General features: G+C 45.8%; 1 protein-coding gene across 1 annotated transcript in view; it reads right to left on the bottom strand.

The window, feature by feature from the left end:
- Nucleotides 1–9,652: 9,652 nt before the first annotated feature.
- IL7R (interleukin 7 receptor) overlaps nt 9,653–26,162 on the bottom strand; it is a 75,128-nt gene continuing 58,618 nt past the window's right edge. The window contains exons 7-10 of the mRNA XM_040338295.1: nt 23,211–23,385; nt 22,151–22,253; nt 17,420–17,495; nt 9,653–10,420 (exon numbers count right to left, since the gene is read on the bottom strand). Coding sequence (XP_040194229.1) covers nt 9,902–10,420; nt 17,420–17,495; nt 22,151–22,253; nt 23,211–23,385 — 873 coding nt within the window. The 3' untranslated portion in view covers nt 9,653–9,901. The remainder of the gene's footprint in view (nt 10,421–17,419; nt 17,496–22,150; nt 22,254–23,210; nt 23,386–26,162) is intronic.

Raw genomic sequence — 26,162 nt, 5'->3', positions numbered from 1 at the left:
CTGTTCACACTGGGGCGACCTGGGATCTGACTTCAAGTCGCCCCAAGTCGTGCGGTCGAGAAAATGAATGGAAGTGAATGGAAGCCATCTTAATGTACAGTACTGAAGTCGCTCCGACTTCAGAAAAGGTTCCTGTACTACTTCAATCCGACTTCTAGGCGACTTGTAGGCAACTTGTACCCATTGATTTCAATGGAAGTCGCCTCAGAAGTCGGATCACTGTCTTAACTGAAGCAACAATAAAGGAAGATAACATACATTTCTCAGGCAAACCCCTCCCTCCCACAGAGCTGATTGTTGTTTGATTGGCCACTGGAAAGCCTCCTGTCCTGGAGGCGACTTGAAGTTGCCTTGTAAGTTGCCTGATGATTCATACTCAAGTCGTGTCCAAGTTGCCTCCCAAAGTCATGCTGGAAGTCCTGTTGCCCCTGTGTGAATGGGCTCTGGTATCTGGGCTCTGGTATCATCCTGGGGGGAACCTCACACACATTTTTTTTTAAATTAGATTCTCCGCACACGAGTCGCCCCGCAAGCCGGATCATCTTGATCCCATAGAGAACCATTGATTTTGAATAGAGAAAGAAAAACGCGGCTGAAAGCTAGCGTGTCGAAACGTGCATTGAATTCAATGCAGAACACGGAAAAAATTGCGTTAAAAATTACGCTTTTTTTCCTGGAGTCTGTACTAGCTTTACAGCCCGTTTTTTAAAAACGTCCGTGGGCATGTAGCCTAAAAAGCCACCAGCTGCAGTATGTGTAGCTGCTGGTTTTTAATTTTTTTCAGCGGTGGGTGGACCTCCGCTTTAACTTCCTCTCATCAGTGTAATGCAAGATGCATCAGCATGTGGGATTGGCCTTAACAACAGCTCCATGTATTAGTGTGTATCACAAATATGGTCCACAGGTGTGTTACTGGAGGAGAGGTCCCTCACTATTACGCAGCGATTGCCCCAACGTGGTCTATCTGTAATCACACATTTACCACTCATGGAATCTTTTCACCCTACTCACACCTTTTCCCTATATTGGGGAACCCTAACTCCTTTACTGGATTTCAAGATATGACCTTTGCCAGCTGTACCCCAAGAAAAGACTGCAAGCTCCTCAATTCCTTAGGCTTGGCTAACACTCGAAGAAATGTTGCTTGACTGTTAGGCAATGGCTTTGCCATGCTGAAGATATGAAACTCATGGAGGACCTGACAGGTTCCTTTAACCACTTAAGGACCGCCTCCTGCACATATACGGCGGCAGAATGGCACGGCTGGGCACATGTACGTACAGGTACGTCCTGTACAAGTACCCAGCCGCTGCAGTGCGGCGATCGGTCCCCGGAGGTGAAGAACGGGGAGAGCTGTGTGTAAACACGGCTTCCCTGTTCTTCACTGTGGCGGCTGCATCGATCGTGTGATCCCTTTTATAGGGAGACACGATCGATGACGTCACACCTACAGCCACACCCCCTACAGTTGTAAACACACACTAGGTGAAACGAAACTCCTTCAGCGCCCCCTGTGGTTAACTCCCAAACTGCAACTGTCATTTTCACAATAAACAATGCAATTTAAATGCATTTTTTGCTGTAAAAATGACAATGGTCCCAAAAATGTGTCAAAATTGTCCGAAGTGTCCTCCATAATGTCGCAGTCACGAAAAAAATCGCTGATCGCCGCCATAAGTAGTAAAAAAAAAAAAATAATTATAAAAATGCAATAAAACTATCCCCTATCCCCTATAAATTCTGCGCAAACCAACCGATAAACGCTTATTGCGATTTGTTTTACCAAAAATAGGTAGAAGAATACGTATCGGCCTAAACTGAGGAAAAAAACATTTTTTTATATATTTTTGGGGATATTTATTATAGCAAAAAGTAAAAAATATTGCATTTTTTTCAAAATTGTCGCTCTATTTTTGTTTATAGCGCAAAAAATAAAAACCGCAGAGGTGATCAAATACGACCAAAAGAAAGCTCTATTTGTGGGAAAAAAAGGACGCCAATTTTGTTTGGAAGCCACATTGCACGACCGCGCAATTGTCTGTTAAAGCGACGCAGTGCCGAATTGTAAAAACCCCTTGGGTCATTTAGCAGCATATTGGTCCGGTCCTTAAGTGGTTAAGGGTACAAACTCAAATTTATGTCCGACCTGGCTGGTTCTACTGGATATGTTTCCCCTTTTTCTGAGGAATACAAACAACTCCTTTCTGTTTCCACCCAGCCTTCCACAAGTTGGAGGCCCTAGACCCCTACAGATGCCCCACTGCCAGACACCCTCCTGGTCTGACACCATAATATCCCTTCCACCCTCTTCCCTACCCCACCTCTCCTGTATAGGTCTCTAACTGTACACATCACACATCACCCCCCCCCCCCCCCCCCCCCCCCATGCTTAAAATGTTCTGCATACAGTGGCATTAACAAACAAATGTTCTGTATATCATGTTTTATTATCACTGTCCATTCCTATCAAAGTGGATAAGACGTATAACAGAATATAAAAACATTTCACATAATATAGGTTATACAACAAAAGAATCAAGCAATTTAATACAATTTTAAACAGATGCATTTTATACTTCTAGGTATCCATTACATTCATGATACGGCATAGCGTGTGTTTATAAAACAAAATAATCTTTTTTTTATGCAATCCAGCATTACTAAGAATATAAAAAATAAAACATAATTTGTAGCCTTAGGCCTCTTTCACGCTTGTGCGACTTTAAAGTCACACAATTTTGACATGATTTCAGGGCATGCCTGTGTAAAAGTTCTATGGACCTCAACTCGCATCAAAGTCGGACCAAAGTAGTAAAGGGACCGATTTGAAGTCGCACAGATATGAATGGTACTTATTGGAAATCACGGGGTACGACTTGTCATGTGACTTTCCAGTCCCAAGTCACTGGACATGTCACACAAGTGTGAAAGGGACCTTATTCCAGGGTCAGAGTCAATGAGCTTTCTGACACTTGGATTGGAAAGGCCTGTGCCTTTCTGTGACATCGCACCAGGCCTAAAAGAATGCTTACTTTTCAAGCTCTGGGGTAGATTCAGGTAGGGGCGCGCAATGATACGGCGGCGCAGCGTATCGTATTTACGCTACGCCGCCGTAACTTACAGGAGCAAGTGCAGTGTTCACAAAGCACTTGCTCCATAAGTCGCGGCGGCGTATCGTAAATGGGGCCGGCGTAAGCACGCGTAATTCAAATGTGGAAGGGGGGCATGTTTTATGTAAATATATGATGACCTGACGTGATGCGCCGTCCGTGTACATATCCCAGTGTGCATTGCTTCCAAGTACGGCGCAACGACGTATTGGTTTTGACGTGAACGTAAATTACGTCCAGCCCTATTCGCGAACGACTTACGCAAACAACGTAAATAATTTAAATTTTGACGCGGGAACGACGTCCATACTTAACATTGGCTGCGCCTCCTAATAGCAGGAGTAACGTTACGACGAAAACGACTTACGCAAACGACGTAAAAAAACTACCGCCGGGCGCACGTACGTTTGTGAATCGGCGTAAGTAGGTAATTTGCATACTCTTCGCTGAAAACTACGGGAGCGCCACCTAGCGGCCAGCGTAAGAATGCACCCTAAGATACGACGGCGTAAAAGACTTATGCCAGTCGTATCTTAGGCTAATGTCGGCGTATCTAGCTTTCTGAATACAGAAAGTAGATACGCCGGCGCAGCTTAGCAACTACGCGGCGTATCTATGGATACGCCAGTGTAATTGCTCTCTGAATCTACCCCTCTGTTTTTAAATTGCTCTCCCCTGTTCATCCTGCAGATGGCTGCATTCCCTATCCATTCCTATGAAGTCCGTTCTCTCACAGCTCAGTGTATTGCGAGAGTAAAACAGAGTGGACTGCGCATGTGTGGGCAGGAAACAAAGCTGAGAGCTCATTTGTGAGTTGCCCGAGCCATGCATGCAACGCTCGGTATGTCCTGCCATCTGCAGGAAGGAGAAGGAAATGCAATGGAATAAGCAGCTTGAAAAGTAAGCATTATTTTACAAAGAGCACTGCATATTAATGTACCAAGGATGCTGTATTGCATAGGAATATTTTTGGAAAATGTCATTAAAGGTGAATTAACCCTTTAAGAGAAACATGCAGCTTTTTCCCTACTGCGCACAGAATGGGGGTTTCTCTTCATTGTGAGAGTACAGTATGTGTGAGGGGGCAACCCATTCCAAAAAACTCTCCCTTACATCCTGAGCAGCAATATATGTATAAAGCAGCGATTGCTTTGTGACAAATCTACAGCATTGATAAATGTCATGGCTGTGGACTGTAGCAGCTTGTGTGTATGTAGGTGGTTGAAGCTCTCAGTTTGTACTAAATATGCCACAATGGCATAGAAGATATGGCTATGTACCATACATTGGTCAGTTACACTATTGCACAGAATTAAAGCGGGAGTTCACCCGAATTTTTTTTTTTTTAACATTAGATTGATGCTCATTTTGTCAAGGGGAATCGGGTATTTTTTTTTAAATCGAAGCAGTACTTACCGTTTTAGAGAGCGATCCGCCGCTTCCGGGTATGGTCTTCGGGACTGGGCGTTCCTATTTGATTGACAGGCTTCCGACAGGCTTCAGACGGTCGCATACATTGCGTCACGAGTAGCCGAAAGAAGCCGAACGTCGGTGCGGCTCTATAAGGCGCCTGCGCACCGACGTACGGCTACTTTCGGAAAATCGTGACGCGATGTATGCGACCATCGGAAGCCTGTCAATCAAGTAGGAACGCCCAGTCCCGCAGCCCATACCCGGAAGCGGCGGAGAAGATCTATCTCTAAAACGGTAAGTACTGCTTCGATTGTAAAAAAAAACACCCGATTCCCCTTGACAAAACGAGCCTCAATCTAATGTTAAAAAAAAAAGGTTTTTGGGTGAACCTCCACTTTAAGTGGTGTTGGTTCCTCGGTGGTTGACAAACCACAGAGCAGCCAATCCCTAACCCTACCCTCTGTGGCAGGGTTTGGTTTTTTATGTTCTCTACTTTTCTTATAATTAACTAGATTTTTCCTGTATTGTTAAAGGAGAAGTATAGACAAAGCTCGCTTGGCGTACTTCTCCTGTGGATCATAGGAGTGCAGCTCGTTCCGCACTCCTGTGACCCGTTTTTAGCAGACTGATGTCCATTGTCTGCTGATGTCACAGAACCCGTCCAGGCTCGGGCAAGATCGCAACAATGAAGTAGGGATCCGCCCACATTTCTTGGACCAACACCTGGTTCAGCCTCTCAGCGAGCCGCTGGGAGCCTGAGCCGGAAGCTCTCGCCCCCGCCACGGTCCAGGGCTCCAGTGAATGAGGGGGGAGGGGAGGCAGAGTAGAAAACGGTGACTGACAGTCACCAGCTCTCTGCTCAGGAAACCCTGAGAACCGAGTGATCGGTGGTGTTTGATCACTCGGTTCTCAGTGTTAGGCCCCGTACACACGGTCGGACAAAACCGATGAGAATGGTCCGACGGACCGTTTTCATCGGTTCACCTCTGAAGTGGCCGTACGGCCTGATGTGTGTACACACCATCAGTTCAAAATCCGATCGGGTCAGAACGCGGTGACGTAAAACACACGACGTGCTGAATAAAACAAAGTTCAATGCTTCCAAGCATGCGTCGACTTGATTCTGAGCATGCGCGGGTTTTGAACCGATGCTTTTCTGCACTAACCATCGGTTTGGTCCGATGGGGCAGCGGTCCATCGGTTCGGTTTTGAAGCATGTTTTAAAAATTTGGACTGAAGGAAAACAGACCGATAGCCTATACACACGGTTGGTTTGGTCCGATGAAAATGAACTTCGGTCCATTCTCATCGGACCAAACCGACCGTGTGTACGGGGCCTTAGGCCCCGTACACACGAGGAAACATGTCCGCTGAAAACGGTCCGTGGACCGTTTTCATCGGACATGTCTCCTGGGAGCTTTTGGTCTGATGTGTGTACACATCATCAGACCAAAATCCCTGCGGACAGAGAACGCGGTGACGTAGAAGACACCGACGTTCTCAAACACGGAAATGCAATGCTTCCACGCATGCGTCGAATCAATTTGACGCATGCGCGGGATTTCGGGACGCTGGTTACACGTCATAACCAGCGGACATGTCCGATTAGGTGTACTAACCATCGGACATGTCCGAAGGACATGTTTCCAGCGGACAAGTTTCTTAGCTTGCTGGAAACCTGTCCGCTAGGCCAGGAAACCTGTCCGTACAAACGGCCGTACACACGGTCGGACATGCCCGCGGAAACGGGTCCGCGGACCCGTTTCAGTGGACATGTTTGACCGTGTGTACGCCGCCTTAGAGTTGGCGGGGGACAGATGCTGCATCTATCTAGGTTTGTATGATTCTTAAAAAAACAAAACACTCCACACTTCTCTTTTAAAGACATTTAAACACTCATCTAAGTAGACTTTTAAGTTCAAACAAGTGTAAGGAACATACCCCAGCAAGATGTCTGCTATTACCCTTTGCCACAAAAGCTTTGGATCTGTTCTTTGACTTAGTTTCTTTGTTCCTATGACCAGCTTCTCCACGACTAAATCCTGCCAACTGATCTGTCCAATTAGAGTGTCTTCAAAGAAGTGTGTAGACAAAAGATTGCAGCGCTCTCACCGAGGAAGCCTCCTGGATATAAGGATAGAGTCCATGATAGGGTGCTCTAGCTGCTGTGTCCTCCAGGCAACACTTCAAGCAATAGTAGAAAAGAGAAGAGCCGGCAACTCAATGTCCATATTCAAATGTAGACACTTTTATTGGCACATGTTAAGTACAAGGGCAGGCGCGTTTCAGGACACTTGATCAAGGCGGTGTGCCGAAATGCGTCTGCAGTTGTACTTTTTAACATGTGCCAATAAAAGTGTCTACATTTGAATATGGCCATGGAGTTGTCGGCTCTTCTCTTTTCTACTATTGTCTATAAAGAAGAACCGAGCAAATGGATATTTTTACATGCTTACACCTTGAACCAGGGATGGACTGGCCATTGGGACTGCAGGGAGTTTCCCGGTGGGCTGATGGCTCAGTGGGCCGGCTTCAGTGACAGTGGACCGCAGCCCCCCTCTGCTCCTCTTTCTCTCCCTTCCTGCAGCGCTTACCTCCTCTCCCTCCCTGCAGCGCTCACCTGGGGGGAACAAAGAAGCAGAGGGAGGACCAGAGGAGCATGGGGGAGGGGACAGACAGCTGACTCAACAGCTATGGCCTGGGAGTTTCTCACTTCTGCCTAATCTTGTCCCATAAGGGGGGCACCAAACTGATTCTTTGCCCCAGGTGAAATAATGTCTAGATTCCACACTGGTACTGCCTATAAGAGTACCAGTACTAGCCGTTCTACTCTAATAAAGTAGAACAGCTAGTGGCTAGTGAAGGGGGAGAGGGGGCTTGGGTGGCTGGGGGGGGGGGGGGGGGGCGGGGGGTGTCCGGCCACCATGGGAGAGACCTGTCAAAGTGGGCCAGTCTGGATGAAGCCCAGGGCCAAATTTTTGTCCCAGTCCAGCCCTGCCTTGAATCAATGTAACTATGCTTATATCATGTGAGATTCCTCCAGAAACTGGAAATCACTGTAGTAGGCACCCCTAGTACAGTGATCCCCATTAGCTTTCGGGTCCCATGCCGAGCAGCTAGCCTACTGCATTGTGAACACAGGAGGTCGGCCGTTGGGCACAGGCACCATTCAGAGAATTCTTTGCATTTTCCCAATGAGTGCAAAGCTATCTCTGATTGGACAAGGTGGAGAGTGTGACAATACCACCCCACCTCTCCACCACATCCTATCACAGAACACTTTCCATTCACTGAGAAAATGCAAAGCATTCTCTAAATGCCACCCATGTCAAACAGCCAACCTCCTGTGTTCAGAACACACCAGGGCAGTTGCTCGGCATGTAACCAGGAAGCTAATGGAAAGCACTGAAGTAACAATGCCAAGTAATTTCCATCTTCTAGCGGGATCCCACAGGTAGGGTACATGCATTGTTACATTGGTCCAAGTTTGACCAATATAACTATGTAAAAATATCCATAACTGGGTTTTGTTCTTTAAAGTGGCATTGTCAGAAGGTATTGCCATATATACTTCTATGAATGGAGAGGTATCTACAGAGGCAACTAACAACATGTTCGCTTTGGATGATTACAGATAGGGCTCAGGCTTAAAAGATAACTATACTTGTAGTCCAGTTATACTTTAAAAGCCCTCTCTGTTTCTTACCCTCCCCAACACCCTTCCCAAGTTTTATACTTACCTGCCCTAGCTCTATCCTACCTGTTCACTGAACATCTCTAAGCCACGCTCTACATCTTCAGATTCTCCATTTATTCCTGTGGAAAGGCCATCCATACCAACATTGGATGGCCGTTCCATGGGTATGAATAGAGATTATAGAGCACATGAGTGGAAGAAGAAGCGAGTGGCTAAAATACTTTTTGGAGTGCTGGCCTGTGCAGCTTCCAATGGCCTGAACAGTAAAAATCTTGGTTGAGAAAGTCATGGGGAGGGTACTGGGGAAGGGAGATGGTGAGACACATTTAAGGATAGCTGTAATGCCCTGTTCACAGGGTCAGAATTTCCGATGGGAAAAGTCCAATGGGAGCTTTTCATCGGATATTCCGACCGTGTGTATGCCCAATCTGACTTTTTCCATCCGAAATTCCAACGGACTTAGATAGAGAACATATAGGTAGATTCAGGTACCTATGCCTAACTTTGCGGCGGTGTAGCTTAAGGCATTTAAGCTACGCCGCCGTAAGTTAGCTAGGCAAGTACATGATTCACAATGTACTTACCTGCTAAGTTACGGCGGCGTAGCCTAAATCGGCGGGCGTAAGGGCACCTAATTCAAATGTGTTTGAGGGGGGCGTGTTGTATGTTAATGGGGCTTGATTTTACGTTTTTTACGTTTTTTGCGAACTGCGCATGCGCCGGGCACCTACATTTCCCAGTGTGCATTGCGGCTAAGTATGCCGCACGGGCCTATTGATTTTGACGTGGACGTAAACGACGTAAATCCCGATTCACGGACGACTTACGCAAACAACGTAAAAAATTCGAATTTCGACACGGGAACGGCGGCCATACTTCACATTACTATTCCAATAGGGCCTAGCTCTAACTTTACTCGGCCTATCTCTTACGTAAACGGTGTAAAAGTACTGCGTCGGCCGGGCGTACGTTCCTGAATCGGCGTATCTACTCATTTACATATTCTACGCCGACCGCAATGGAAGCGCCACCTAGCGGCCATCCAAAATATTGCAATCTAAGATAGGACGGCGCAAGCCGTCGTATCTTAGATATGTTTAAGCGTATCTCTGTTTGAGCATACGCTTAAACATAAGTCGGCGTAGATTCTGAGTTAGGTCGGCTTATCTACTGATAAGCCGGCCTAACTCTTACTGAATTTACCTAATATTCTCTATTTTTCGGAAAATCCGTTTGTCTGTATGGAATTCCGACGCACTATAAACCATGCATGCTCAGAATCAAGTCGACACATGCTTGGAAGCATTGAACTTAATTTTTCTCGGCTTGACGTAGTGTTGTACGTCACCGCGTTCTTGCCGGTCGGAATTTGGTGTGACAGTGTGTATGCAAGACAGCTTTAGCGGAATTCCGTCGGAAAAACCATCCAAGCTTATTCCGACGGAAAAACCGGTCATGTGTACAGGGCATAAGAAAGATACAGGTATTCTATAAAACAACAATTGTCTTTCCACAAACAAAAGTTGATCTTAGAAATTGAAAGTACTGAACAGCCTTCTGGGTATGCAAGTTTTCCTGGAGAAATTCCATAGGTTCGATATTTCAGAAATTTTATACATCTATAGAAAATATTAAACAAAACTATCATAGTCTGTTATAGTAGGAGAGGTTGTTCAAGAAACTAGATATTATTGGACTGTTTTATGGTGCTGTTGGGTGTCTTAAAGGCAGACATGGCAATGTACATGGAAATATCTTCCCAGCAGATCCCTCTCGGTGCGTTGTTTGGTTGCTTCACTGAGTAGGGATACGCAGGAAAATTCTCTGTTCCACCCCCAGGGGTTTCTGGGCTGTCATTTGGAATGATGCATTTGGAACTGGAGTCAGTAGATGGCAACAGAACATTCTCAAAATTTGCAGTCTTCTCCAGTGAATCGATCTCATGTGTTCCATTAGCAGCCATGTGATCTGAGGGTTCGTTGCACTGCCCGCTATGGCTCATGAGAGAGAAAGACTCTTTGACGCCCACTGCTGGAGATGAGATGTTATTACCACCGTTTGTATCAAGTTGCTTTTCTAGTTGGGTATCTGTTGCGCTGACTTGAAAATTGTCTTCTGTCCTCACTTGTGCTTTCATATAGTCTACTTTATTAATGTGATAATTGTCAAAGTAGTCAGGATTAAAGCTTATATGGATGTACTGCAAGATACAAAAAAAATGTAATACTATAAAACACAATTACCATAGAAAATGTCCTTGCTCTCATTTAAACAATGGGTATGTACAATTTATTTACTGGAGTATCTAAAATGGACAGTTTGTAGAGACCTTGGGCCATATTCTTATACATCTAAGGCGGCGGAACGTATGTCCTTTACGTTACGCAGCCGCAAGTTTAAGTGGCAAGTGCCTGATTCACAAACCACTTACCTGTAAACTTGCGGCGGCGTCGCGTAAAGTCCACCCGCGCAAGCTATAAATTAGGCGCGCTCCCGCGCCGATCGTAATGCGCATGCTTTGTCGGGTAAATTACCCGACGTGCATTGCGCTAAATGACGTCTCACGGACGTCATTTGTTTTGACTGTAACGTAAATGGCGTCCAGCGCCATTCACGGACGACTTACGCAAACGACGTTAAAATTTGAAATTTCGACGCGGGATCGACGGCCATACTTAACATTGAGTACGCCACCTAGGGGGCATCTTTATCTTTACGCCGCGTATCGCTTACGGAAACTACGTTAAAACACTACGGCAGGCAAGCGTACGTTAGAGAATCGGCGTGACTAGTCATTTGCATATTCTACGCTGACCGCCACCTAGCGGTCAGCGTAAATATTGCAGCCTAAGATACAACGGCGCAAGCCGTCGTATCTTAGGCATGTTTAAGTGTATCTCAGTTTGAGAATACACTTAAACATAGGAAACGGACTTACGTAGGCGTATCTGCTGATACGCCTACGTAACTTGTTTAAGAATATGGCCCCTTTTCACCACCTAGCAGAGTTTTTCCCATTCCATAAAAAAAAAATGTATGTACCTTTGAACATGCTAGAGAATATGACTACAGTAAAGCCTTGGTTTGCGAGCATAATTCGTTCCAGAAACATGCTTGTAATCCAAAGCACTTGTATAGCAAAGCATTTTTTTACAGGGTATAAAAGACAGGCACCTCTAATGCCGCGTACACACGACCGGTTTTAATGTCATGGAAAAAAAACGAAGTTTTTCTCGACGTGATTCTTGTCAAGCCTGCCTTGCATACACACGATCGTGATAAAAAATGCTCGAGCAAAGCGTGGTGACGTACAACACGTACAACGGCACTATAAAGGGGAAGTTCCATTGGAACCGCGCCACCCTTTGGGCTTGATTATGCAAATTTCCCTTCTCATAACTTGCTTCTGAGCAGTCACATTTTTTTTCCGTCTTTAAAGCGTACACGCGACCATTTTGCACGATGTAAAAAATGACGACGTGAAAAACGTAGAGAAAAAATAGAGCATGTTCTAAATTTTTAATGTCCATTTTTCACGTCGCGAAAAATGCTCTGGAGCCCACACACGACCGTTTTTAATGACCAATTTAAAAAATTAAATTTTTCTCGTCATGAAAAACAGTCGCGTGTACGCGGCATTAGAGGCTCCTCTATTCTTTTTTTATACTCAGTTGTGACATGACGCTACTCTTATATCAAGACATTGCTTGTATATCAAGGCAAAATGTATTAAAACTTGTCAAAACGAAGAGTTGGGGGCAGATTCTCGTAGATGGGCGCAAAAATGTGCGGGCGTAACGTATCTCATTTACGTTACGCCGCCGCACGTTTTTCAGGCAAGTGCTTTATTCACAGAGCACTTGCCTGTAAAGTTGCGGCGGCATAGCGTAAATCACCCGGCGGAATTCAAATTCGGCGGGTAGGGGGCGTGTTTCATTTAAATGAAGCGCGTCCCTGCGACGAACGAACTGCGCATGCGCCGCTTCTAAAATATCCCAGCGTGCATTGCTCTCGCAAGGACGTCATTGGTTTTGACGTGGACGTAAATTACGTCCAGCACCATTCACGGACGACTTACGCAAACGGCGTAATTTTATAAATTTTCGACACGGGAACGACGGCCATACTTAACATTGGCTGCACCTCATATAGCAGGGGCAACTTTACGCCAGGAAAAGCCTAACGTAAACGTTGTAACTTTACTGCGTCGGCCGCGCGTACGTTCGGGAATTCGCGTATCTAGCTAATTTGCATACTCGACGCGGAAATCGACGGAAGCGCCACCTCGCGGGAGGAAAAAAAATTGCAGTTACGATCCGACGGTGTAAGAGACTTACGCCTGTCGGATCGAATGGATATCTATGCGTAACTGATTCTAAGAATCAGTCGCATAGATACGATGGCCCAGATTAGGATTTACGACGGCGTACATGGCGCTGCACCGTCGTAAGTCCTTTGAGAATCTGGGCCTTGGTTCTCTAGCACAATCCTCTCCTTTTTGCACATCATAGCCCTCTCCTCTTCTGGAAGTGTCTAAGTACTGTCTGTGCTGGTCCAGCCTCCCTGCCCCTCCCTTCACCTCCTAACATAACCTTTTATGTAGCAGCTAGGGGAGGTCCAAAGAGGAATAATAGAGTGTCACTTGAGGGACACCTCTGAGCCCACTGGGGCTTCTGACATCATATCCAAGATGGCGGCACCCAACATCAGTTCCAGGCCTATTCTGTGTCTTTCCAAAGGAGGCTTGTACATGTAAATGACATGCATAAATTCATTAAATGCATATATAATCTCTTGGAAAGATTGTTGGGGCCTCTTTTGGAATAGTGCTAATGTGGATGAGTCCTTGCAGGGCAAAGCAACAGGTTAACTTTGATGCAGACATCCGCAAAATCATATATTCCTTCCCTCTCCTGACACTCAGCTCAGATGCCAGGATGGGAACCTCTGTGTAATCTACTAATCTCCGGAGACACATGCTCCTCATTACCTGTACTTTCATTAGCTTATGGCATTGAAGGGGGGGGGGGGGGGGTGTCAAAGGAAAGGCAAGTACTGTATATACCGCAGACAGGGAATTCTTCCTGCTGAGAAATTGTCTTCTACTGGTGGCAGCCCGGAAGAAGACAAATCCGGCAGGCTGGCTGTACCCAAGCTGATCGATCAATCAACTTGGTGCATTCAACCTGCCCATTAATGGTTTAAATCTTGGCCAATTCCTGCTGAACTGGCCTAGGTTCGAGCCATGCCTTACAGTGAGTACATAAATTAGGAGTTCAAACTTAACTCTGACTTTCCTCATCTGCATGTTAGTTTCAAGTCAATGTTCCAAAATGCTGAAGCCAAGGACAACAATTTAAAGTGGTTGTAAACCCTTACACACCACTTTTACCTACAGGTAAAAGGTAATAAGGCTTACCTGTAGGTACTGTGAGTATCTCCTAAACTTGCACCGTTTAGGAGATATTGGGCCAGATTCACGTAGCTCAGCGGATCTATAGATCCGCTCGATCTACGTGAATTAAGATCCGCTCCCGCAAGTTTAGGAGGCAAGTGGCTAATTCACAAACCACTTACCTCCAAACTTGCGACGGCGGATCCTAAATCCCCCGGCGGAATTCAAATTCCGCGGCTAGGGAAGTGTACTATTTAAATCAGGCGCGTTCCCGCGCCGATTTAAATGCGCATGCGCCGTCCGGGGAATTTCCCGGCGTGCATTGCTCCCACTGACGTCACTAGGACGTCAGTGGTTTCGACGTGAGCGTGACTTGCGACGCGCGTGTTTGTGAATCGGCGTACGCAAACGACGTTAAAAAATTCAAATTCTACGCGGGAACGCCGGCTATACTTAACATTGGCTGCGCCTGATAAAAGCAGGGGTAAGTATACAACGGGAAAGCCGCTACGGAAATGTTGTAAGAAGACTGCGTCGGGTCCGCGTACGTTCGTGAATTTGCGTATCTCGCTGATTTACATATTATTCAGTGTAAATCAGCGGGAACGCCCCCGGCGCCATTTTTAAATTGAAAAAAAGATCCGACAGTGTAACACAGTTACACCTGTCAGATCTTAGCCCTATCTATGCGTATCTGATTCTATGAATCAGGCGCATAGATAGGACCAGTGTAAGTCAGAGATACGATGGTGTATCTGTAGACACACCGTCGTATCTCTTTGTGAATCTGGCCCATTCACTTTATCAGCATGTGCAGAGGTCATCGGCACTTGCACTCTGAAGAAACGAAGAAACGTCTCGCTCGTTCCGTTTTTTTCAGTTGCTGTGCCATTACCGGTGGCTCCCACGCACATGTGCGGGAGTGACATCATTGCAGCTCCTCCCAATTACAGCGCCGAAGACCGTGATGCCCGGAAATAACTCTGGGAGACATGTCGCTGGCCACAGCGGTGCGTCGGCACCACTGCGGGGGCTTCGGTCTAAGGTAAGTATTTGATAATGAGCTAGTATGCTATGCATACTAGCTCATTGTGCCTTTGGCATGCAGTTTTTTTTTGTTTGTTTTTTGGTCAGCTAGGATTTTATAATCCATGCCTTGTTCTTTATAAAAGCTGGGTATGCTCGTTTTGAATTTTGCTTGCCATTTTTAGTTAAGAATGTTGTAAGAGTGTTTTTTTTTAACCATTAGTGGGGTCAGTGTGACATTTGTTTTCTACTGCAACGATGACATAATTTGAAGAAACAGCATGGAAATTTTTTCCCGAATGTACAAATTTCTAACAGTGTATATGATTTTCATTCAGTAAAGTCCATTTATTTCAAAATCGAATGCTAAAAGCAAACAAAATCTTGAACTACTCTTAAACGATATTCAAATGTTTTGACAATGTTTATACAAATTTTCTCAAGAATTTTCTTACAAACTTTTGTTCACAATTCTACAGGTTTGGGCACTTCAGTGCACCAAACGTGGTGTAAATGCAGGAACTGGCTGTTGGTTTGATATCCTGGCCTTGCTCCTGAGCGTGGGCAGCAGCCCCTGGGGTGAATGGCGCTTGCAAACAATGTTTCCAGACTATTTATAAACACATTGTTGCAATATATTTTTTTAATGCTTACAGTGGCCCATATTCTCTGTAAATGTCCGCGGGCGGCGCGTAAGGCATTTACACTCCGCCGCCCCAAACTACAGGAGCAAGTGCTGTATTCCCCAAACACTTGCTCCGTAGTTTGGGGCGGCAGAGTGTAAATGGCCCGGCGTAGCCACGCGTATCTTCAAGGGGGCGGCTTCTATTCAAATTAAGCGCGCCCCCGATTCTAAGTAACTGCGCATGCGCCGGGCTTCAAAAAGCCCAGTGCGCATGCTCCAGTTCTCGGCGGAAAACGTCAATGACGCCGACGTGTGCGTCATTGACGTAAAGTCGTATTCAAGAACGACTTAGGGAAACGACGTAGCCGACGGAAAAACACGACGCGGACCCGACGCTATCCGTAACATGGCCTACGTGGGACATGCGGAAACTTACTCCTCATATAGCAGGAGTAAGTTTCCGCTTACGCAAACGACGTTAGCGACGGTTACGCGACGCAAACTCCTTCGGGAATCGGCGTAGCAGGCTCATTTGCATTAACAAATGAGACCTTCACGTAAACGCCATCTAGCGGCGGGCGGCGTAATTACATTTAAGATCCGACAGTGTAAGTGACTTACACATGGTGGATCTTAAGTGTATCAATGCGAAAATGATTCTAAGAATCAGTCGCATAGATACCTGGACCAAAAAAGACAGATACGATGGAGTATCCTGAGATACTCCATCGTAACTTCTCTCAGAATATGGCCCAGTATGTGCAGATTAAAAACTTGTCCAAACTGTACCTCCTGTACTGCTTGCATGGGCGGGAGTGACGTCATCGCGGCTCCGGCCAATCACAGTGCCGGAGCCACGATAACCGGAAGTAACTCCGGGACGACATGTTGGCGGCCGGGGAGGGAAGATGAGGACCACTACGGGGGCTTCGATCGGAGGTAAGTAATACATAATGAGCTAGTATGCTATGCATACTAGCTCATCACGCCTTTATCTAGCAGGGGTTTGTTTTTTTAGGACTTTTTTTTTACTTCCTCTTTAATAGGGAGGGAAAAATTAGGATGGCCTTGGTGGTTTCAAGTGAGTAATGGGGACAAAATAGCTCCTAACGGTTCTGGAAGTTCCTTTCAACTCTATTTTTTGTAAAAAAGTACAATAAACTTTTCCAGCAAGCATGTAAAAATTAGGGTAAAAAAACAAAACAAAAAAAAACACACACACACACCATTACATGAGCAAAACTGAGCTCTTTCACTTTGATGAATTCAATGTCACCAAAATTGTCACCAAAATTACTCCACGCCATTAAATTTAAAGGTCTTGGGCCAGATTCACAAAGAGATACAACGGTGTATCTACAGATACACCATCGTATCTCTGACTTACACTGGTCCTATCTATGCGCCTGATTCATAGAATCAGATACGCATAGATAGGGCTAGATCTGACAGTGTTACACTGTGTTACACTGTCGGATCTTTTTTTCAATTTAAAAATGGCGCCGGGGGCGTTCCCGCTGATTTACGATAAATAATATGTAAATCAGCGAGATACGCAAATTCACGAACGTACGCGGACCCGTCGCAGTGTTCTTACGTCGTTTCCGTAGCGGTTTTCCCGTCGTATACTTACCCCTGTTATTAGCAGGCGCAGCCAATGTTAAGTATAGCTGGCGTTCCCGCGTCGAATTTGAATTTTCCAACGTCGTTTGCGTACGCCGATTCACGAACACGCGCGTCGCAAGTCCCGCTCACGTCGAAACCACTGACGTCCTAGTGACGTCAGTGGGAGCAATGCACGCCGGGAAATTCCCCGGACGGCGCATGCGCATTTAAATCGGCGCGGGAACGCGCCTGATTTAAATAGTACACTCCCCTAGCCGCGGAATTTGAATTCCGCCGGGGGATTTAGGATCCGCCGTCGCAAGTTTGGAGGTAAGTGGTTTGTGAATTAGCCACTTGCCTCCTAAACTTGCAGGAGCGGATCTTAATTCACGTAGATCGAGCGGATCTATAGATCCGCTGCGCTACGTGAATCTGGCCCATAGAGCATATCTGTTTGTAGGGAGAAATCATCAGTTTTAAAGGGATACAAATAAATAGAAATATATAAGTAAATGGAAGCAATTGTTATTTTAGAACTTTAATGGTACCTTTGTTGGTGATATATATAATTTCTCCAGTGCATTTTTGTGGTCTGGCAGTTCTGGCCAAATGATCGGCTTTATTCTGTGAATATAAAAATGAATTTCACTGTGTTTACATAAGGATAATAATGATAAACTGCAGTGCAACAAAGGCCAATCATTAATTTGGTTTATGACCAAGTTAATATTTAAAGTGCATCTATAGTGCATCCGGAAAGTATTCACAGCGCTTAAAGCGGTGGTTCACCCTGCAGAACAACATTTTACCATACAATTCGGCATTGTAGCGCGAGCTACAGTATGCCGGTCTTAATTTTTTTATCGCCGTACTCACAGTGTAATCGTACATAGTAGATTCTGACTGCCCGCGGGGAATGGGCGTTCCTTTCAAGAGGGAGGGTGATTGACGGCCGGCTCTGGCACGTCACGCTCCCCGAAGACAGCCGGAGTAGGTCTCGGCTCTTCACGGCACCTGCGCACAGACTATGCGCAGGCGCCGTGAAGAGCCAAGCCTATTTCGGCTATTTCCGGAGAAGCGTGACGCGCCAGAGCCGGCCGTCAATCACCTTCCGTCTGGATTGGAACGCCCATTCCCCGGAATCTACTATGTACGATTACACTGTGAGTACGGGGATAAAAAAAATTAAGACCAGCATACTGTAGCTCGCGCTACAATGCCGAATTTTAGGCTAGAAGAAAAAAAAAAAAAAAAATATTTTATAGGGTGAACACCCGCTTTAACTTTTTCCACATTTTATTATGTTACAGTCTTATTCTAAAATTAATAAAATTCATTATTTTCCTCAAAATTCTACAAAAAATACCCTGTAACGATAACTTGCGAGAAGTTTGTTTGAAAGCGCTCTGAATACTTTCTGGATGCACTGTAAACCCAAGAACAAAAATGTAATTAATTGCTGCTTAAAAGTCTTTAAATGTTAAGGCTGCATTCATTTTAGTCTTTTTTCTCTTGCTGATCCTGCCAATAACACTTTTCCTTTCCCATGGTGATAACCCTCACTCATGAGAGAGAGCGCGCGCGCGAGAGAGAGAGAGAAGCATTGTCACAGTAGGACAGGACTACAAAAATAGCGGGCACTTATAGGAACGAGAGGATTTATTTTTCTATGCTGCCTCTGCGACGCCCCTCTTAGTACACCCTGTACTCGGCCTCAATAAAGCAGCAGCGGACATCTTGTTACACCCAGCCCGAACTACATAGGCTGGGTGTAACAAGATGTCCACTGCTGCTTTATTGAGGCCGAGTGCAGGGTGTACCAAGATGGGTGTTGCAGATTTCCAAGCACAGACAGTGTAACAGCAACACAGAGCGTCACCTCCTTTACCGAATGCGACGGCTCCGGTCGCCGATGGATCATGATCAGGGCTCAAGTCCTGCGGGAACGCATGGGAACAGAGTTCCTGCACTTTTTTCACAGCAGGAACGCAGTTCCCTTTGCAGGACTAGAGCAGCCGAGCCAATCCTTCTCTAAGCGGCGATGCCCAGCTCGAGTCACTGTCAGGGGCAGGCGAACCTTAGTAATCCTTTATGTTACTGGCCGCTTCCTGTATATGGATTCATCGGGTAGTGTGCGAGTATTCCGTCACTTCCTCGATGCCGCAATGTCTCCTTGGAGCTTTTGTCATGGTTCCCAGGAGACATTGCGAAGGTCTGCCGCAAGTTATCGCGGGATTTAGAAAAAACATGTGGTTTAGTAATTATGCATATGAGCGTATCATTTTTTTTTCTTTTGGTGGGGGAGTGGAGTTCCCACACTTTTTTCTCCAGGACTTGACCCCTGATCATGATGCGGCTGCAAGCTTACCTGCCTGAAGACTCTTCGCTCCGCTCTGTTCTCCGCTCCGCCCCTCCCGCCCTCCGCTTGCCAACTCCCCCCGCTGACTTCTCCCATCCCAGGTATCCGCAAAGGCATCGAGAGCATTGGCGCGAGTACAAGTACTCGTGCAAATATTCGGTATCGGTCCCGATACCGATACTAGTATTGGTATCAGGACAACCAGTGGCGGCTGGTGCTCAAAATTTTTGGGGGGGCGCAAACAAAGAAAAAAAAAAATTCGCACCACTGTGCCATGCCATCAAACGCAGCCACTGTGCCATGTCATCAAACGCAGCCACTGTGCCATCAATTGTCACCACTGTACCATGCCATCAAACACAGCCACTGTGCCATCAATTGTCACCACTGTACCATGCCATCAAACGCAGCCACTGTGCCATCAATTGTCACCACTGTACCATGCCATCAAATGCAGCCACTGTGCCATGCCATCAATTGTGGTCACTGTGCCATCAATTGTCACCACTGTGCCATGCCATGAAATGCAGCCACTGTTCCATGCCATCAATTGTGGTCACTGTGCCATCAATTGTCACCACTGTGCCATGCCATGAATTGCAGCCACTGTGCTATGCCATCAAATGCAGCCACTGTTCCATGCCATCAATTGTGGTCACTGTGCCATCAATTGTCACCACTGTGCCATGCCAAACGCAGCCACTGTGCCAATTGTCACCACTGTGCCCATTCATGCCGCTGTGCCAATTGTCCCCACTGTGTCACTGTCCAGTCATCCATCCACCTCGGAGCTTTATATTATAACCTGCTGGGACTTGTAGTTCTCCATCGTCTCCTGGGGCTCAGGTGCATGCAATCCACCATCTTTGTCCAGTTTTTCTCACTGCTGGGACTTGTAGTCCCATAGATGGTGGATTGCATGCACCTGAGCCCCAGGAGAAGATGAACTACAAGTCCCAGCAGGTTATACATACAATAAGGCTCTGAGGTGGATGGGTGTGGATGGCATGCACCTGAGCCCAGGAGAAGATGGGGAACTACAAGTCCCAGCAGGTTATAATATAAGACACCCATCCACCTAGGAGCCTTATATTATAACCTGCTGGGACTTGTAGTTCCCCATCTTCTCCTGGGCTCAGGTGCATGCCATCCACCTCAGAGCCTTATTGTATGTATAACCTGCTGGGACTTGTAGTTCTCCAATCTCCATCTTCTCCATTAGCCCCAGGAGAAGATGGAGAACTAAAAGTCCCAGCAGTCTAACTACAATAAAAGGCTCCGAGGTGGATGGGTGGGGATCAGGCAGTGAATGTGCATTTTAAAAAAAAACAATAATAGGGGGTGCTTCCTGACGGCAGACATTTAAAAAAAGTTTTCAACCAGCGGGAGGGGGGGGGGTGGTGCTTCCTGACGGCATGTTGAAGTCTCAATAAGCGGGTGGGGGGGTGTGCCGGCCGCCGATGCTGTTGCTGCTGCCGCCGAAGCACAGAACAGTACAAACTGGGGTGAGGGGAAGACATAGAATGCAGCTTACCTGTTCCACGAACGGGCGCACTGAGCTGGATAGTGCCGACGTCACTTCCTGTTTGTCCAGTGACGTCGGAACTAGCACAGAGACGGGCGGGTGCACATAGAAAGTGTATGCACCCGCCCGCCAATGACAATACTACTGTCCATCGCGCCGGAAGCATATGGCGCGCTGGGAAGCGCCACAATGGCATATTTTGGCTGCCAATGTAGCGCCACGTCTGCAATCCCGTGATTGCACAGACGTGGCGCTACTCCTACCGCACTGTCCCCGGCGCCCGGCGCGCGGACACAGTGCACATAAGGACCTTTTTAGGATTTTTTTTTTTTTTAAAGGCACAGGTTTAAATAATTTTTTTTTTTTTTTCTTCTGACTGGGGAGGGGGGGCGGCGCCCGGGCGCCCCCTATGGACGGGCCGCCACTGGGGACAACCCTAGTTTTTATACCTTTGCATATAATTTTATCAACAGCTCAGCGCTACTTTTTATATTCATGCACACTCAGGTCTTGCTTTTACCTTTCAGTGTTTTGTAGCAGTTGATTCATACTTAACCCCTTCACAGCTGTCATTCAGCTGTTCCACAGTAGTGCGTGAATACACTTTGGCCCGGATTCAGGTAGAATCGCGCTATTTTTACGGAGGCGCAGGGCAACGTTTTTGCCCTGCGCCCCCGCAATTTTTTTGCGCTGCCCTCGATTCACGGAGCAGAAGCGCGCGCAATTTAAATGATCCCGTAGGGGGCGGGAATCATTTAAATTAGGCGCGTTCCCGCGCCGATCGTAGAGCGCATGCTCCGTCTGGAAACTTTCCCGACGTGCATTGCGGCAAATGACGTCGCAAGGACGACATTTGCTTCAAAGTGAACGTGAATGGCGTCCAGCGCCATTCATGATTCACTTACGCAAACTACGTAAATTTCAAATTTCGCGACGCGGGAACGACGGGTATACGTAACATTGGCTGCCCCTGCTAATAGCATGGGCAGCCTTACGCAAAAACCGCCGTACGGAAACGACGTAAATTGCGTACGCAGGGCTCGCGCAACGTTGTGAATCGGCGTTAGTATGCAATTTGCATACTATACGCTGAGCACAACGGGAACGCCACCTAGCGGCCATCGCAAGAATACAGCCTAAGATATGCGGGCATAAGAGCCTTATGCTGCGCATATCTTAGGCTGCAGTCGGCGTAACGAGGTTCCTGAATCAGGAGCACTCGTTACGCCGGGGCAAGTAAGCAATTGCGCTGTGTAACCTATGGTTACACAGACGCAATTGCTTCTTGAATCCAGGCCTTTATATTTAATTCCCCGTACTATTACAATGTTGCATGAGGCCCTTGAAGGTTATCACCTCACAAATATACTGTAGATTATTTTTTAATATGCTTACCTGTCTTTCCAGAACAGTTTAGTTAATACGATGACAAGAATGAAAATGACAACTACAGCACAGCAGCATAAAATCACTACGAGAAGATCTTCGAATCCTTTATCTGGAAAATAGAATCCACAAATAGACATGTCAATTAATTTTTATTATTATATAGGATTTATATAGCGCCGACAGTTTACGCAGCGCTTTACAACTTGAAGGTAGACAATATAAATACAATACAGTTTAATACAGGAGGAATCAGAGGGCCCTGCTCGTTAGAGCCTACAATAATCTCATTGCCCTCTGTTTTCACTATAAAAAAGCCACTAGTAATACTACACTAATAGCTAGATTCAGTAAGAGTTAGGTCGGCGTATCAGTAGATACGCCGACCTAACTCGGAATCTACGCCGACCTAAGTTTAAGTGTATTCTCAAACAGAGATACACTTAAACCTAACTAAGATACGACGGCTTGCGCCGTCCTATCTTAGGGTGCAATATTTAGGCTGGCCGCTAGGTGGCGCTTCCATTGCGGTCGGCATAGAATATGTAAATCACTAGATACGTCTATTCACAAACGTACGCCCGGTCGACGCAGTACAGATACGCCATTTCCGTAAGAGATAGGCCGCCTAAAGATAGTCATTCCCCTAGGTGGCGTAGCCAATGTAAAAGTATGGCCGCCGTTCCCGCTTCGAAATTCCCAAAATTGACGTTGTTTGCGTAAGTCGTCCGTGAATAGGGATTTACGTCATTTAAGTACACATCGAAATCAATAGGACCGTGCGGCGTACTTAGCCACAATGCACACTGGGAAATGTAGGCGGACGGCGCATGCGCCGTTCCAAAAAAACTTCAATCACGTCAGGTCAAAGCAAATTATCATAAAACACGCCCCCTCAGCCTATTTTGAATTAGGCGCGCTTGCGCCCGCCGCATTTACGCTACGCCGCCGTAAGTTAGGAGGCAAGTACTTTGAGAATACAGTACTTGCCTCTCTGACTTAAAGCGGCGTAGCGTAAATACGATACGCTACCCGCCCCTTCTTCCCAGACAACAACACATTCTCTTACCTTTGTTATCATTCTTCTCCTTGGATTTAATTGACACAAAAGGGACTATTGCACTCCAGTGACTCCAAGGACCATCAAAGAAATCTCCATATGGCTTCGATCGAACCCTTGCTTCATATGATGTAGAATATTCTAAATTTCTCTTTGGGATTTGTATGTGGTCATTCCTCCAACACTAAACGGAGAATAATACATTCCAGATAAAGAGTTCCACTGACCACTGTTTACATTTTTAAATGGTCACATAACCCCCCTTTTGATTGAACCGCTTCCGGACCACCCTATAGCAGTTTTACTGGTACAGGGTCATACCTCCCAACATCTTGAGATGGGCATGAGGGACACCTACTACCAAATGTATGTAGGCTATGACACGCCCCCTGCTACACCCCCTTAACCACTTAAGCCCCGGACCAATATGCTGGCTAAAGACCCAAGGGGTTTTTACAGTTCGGGACTGCGTCGCTTTAACAGACAATTGCGCGGTCGTGCGACGTGGCTCCCAAACAAAATTGGCGTCCTTTTTTCCCCACAAATAGAGCTTTCTTTTGGTGGTATTTGATCACCTCTGCGGTTTTTATTTTTTGCGCTATAAACAAAAATAGAGCGTCAATTTTGAAAAAAATGCAATATTTTTTACTTTTTGCTGTAATAAATATCCCCCAAAAACATATATAAAAAACATTTTTTTCCTCAGTTTAGGCCGATACGTATTCTTCTACCTATTTTTGGTAAAAAAAAATCGCAATAATCGTTTATCGGTTGGTTTGCGCAAAATTTATAGCGTTTACAAAATAGGGGATAGTTTTTTTGCATTTTTATTTTTTTTATTTTTTTTACTAGTAATGGCGGCGATCAGCGATTTTTTTCGTGACTGCGACATTATGGCGGACACTTCGGACAATTGACACATTTTTGGGACCATTGTCATTTTCACAGCAAAAAATGAATTTAAATTGCATTGTTCATTGTGAAAATGACAGTTGCAGTTTGGGAGTTAAACACAGGGGGCGCTGTAACATTTAGGGATCACTGTGTATGTGTTTACTAGTGTAGGGGGGTGTGGCTGTAGGAATGACGTCATCGATCGAGTCTCCCCTATAAAAGGGATCACTCGATCGATACGCCGCCACAGTGAAGCACGGGGAAGCCGTGTTTACACATGGCTCTCCCCGTTCTTCAGCTCCGGGGAGCGATCGCGACGGAGCGGCTATAAACAAATAGCCGCGCTGTCGTCCCGGATCGCTCCCCGAGCGGACCCGACCTCCGCATGTACCGGGGGGGGGTCCCGATCGGACCCCCCACCCACGTCTAGCAGAGGACGTACAGGTACGTGATTGTGCCTGTCCGTGCCATTCTGCCGACGTAAATGTACATGAGGAGGTCGGGAAGTGGTTAAAGGAAAATAACAAAAAAAAAAAAAAGGTTAATTAAATCCACAAAGGGTTTTTTTTTACCACTACTATTCCTTTATATTGGCTTTTAAAATTTACAAATGCAGCAATTTAGAAATTGAATGAAAGGTTTAGCGCTGGGAAACACTTTAAGGCTAAAAACTGTGTTTTATATACAACTATATGGATCAGACCAAAATGAGGGACAAATGAGGGAAGAAAGAGGGACATTGCTCCAAATCAGGGACAGTCCCTCAAAATCAGGGACAGTTGGGAGCTATGCAGGGTAGCCAGATCACGTATATATAGGGGTATTATACACAGCAGAAGCGGATCGGCAGGTGTCGGGTACTCAAAGTCCACCACCACACGCCGATCGTCGGGGGAAAGAGATAGAGCTGCGATAGAACTGTGATCTGCCTATGTAAACAAGGCAGATCACTGTTCTGACAGGGGGGAAGGGATGGTGTTTGTGTCCCTGCAAAGCAGAGAATAAATTCCATCTCTTCCCCTATTGAAAGCACCTCACACAGTACACACACAAACACTGGTTAGGCACACAGTTAACCCTTAGATCGCCCCTGATGTTAAACCCCTTCCCAGCCAGTGTCATTAGTACAGTGACAGTGCATATTTTTAGCACTAATCACTCTATTAGTGTCACTTGTCCCCAAAAAGTGACACAAGTGTCAGTTAGTGTCAGAATGTCTACCGCAATATTGCATTCCACCTAGAAGTTTCTGATTGCCGCCATTTCTAGTAAAAAAAAAGTAAATAAGTAAAAATATCCCATAGTTTGAAGACATTATAACTTGTACACCGTGATTTGTTTATACCAAAAATATGTATCAGAATATATATTGGCCTAAACTGATGAATAAATTTGCCTTTTTCTGTTTTTTTATTGGATTTGTTTTATAGCAGAAAATAAAAAATATTTTTTTTTCTCCAAAATTGTCAATATTTTTTTGTTTATAGTGCAAAGAATAAAAACCACAGAGGTGATCAAATACCACCAAAAGAAAGCTCTATTGGGAAAAAAAGGACATCAATTTTATTTGGGTACAGCGTCATATGACAATGTGCAATTGTAATTTAAAGTAACGCAGTGCTGTATTGCAAAAAATGGTCTGGTCATTAAGGGGGGTAAATCTTCTGGAGGTGTTAAAGAACATCTAAAACCCCAATTATTATTATTTTTGGATAGTGTTGGAAATGGTTAAAATGACATTTTTTGCCCTCCGTGTGGAGAATTTCCCTAGTTTCCTGTCCTGTAGACAAAACATGGAGGGCCAAATCTTCAAAGGAGATACGCAGGCGGAACTGCTGTTCAGCCTGCGTATCCCTGTGGCTATCTTTGGAAACGATCCTCAGAAGGATTTTTCCAAAGATAGTCAGAAGATCCGACATCTGTAATAGACTTACACTGTCGGATCTTAGGATGCAGTACCGCATCCGCCGCTGGGGGCATTTCGAGTCGAAATGCCGCTTTGCGTATGCAAATGAGTACTTTTTAGCTTTGTGTTTTCTGCGTAAGTTACGTTTGCATGCGTAAAAT

The sequence above is a fragment of the Rana temporaria genome, chromosome 1 (assembly GCF_905171775.1).
Source record: "Rana temporaria chromosome 1, aRanTem1.1, whole genome shotgun sequence".
Taxonomy (NCBI): Eukaryota; Metazoa; Chordata; class Amphibia; order Anura; family Ranidae; genus Rana; species Rana temporaria.
This window is presented reverse-complemented; position numbering and strand designations above follow the sequence as displayed.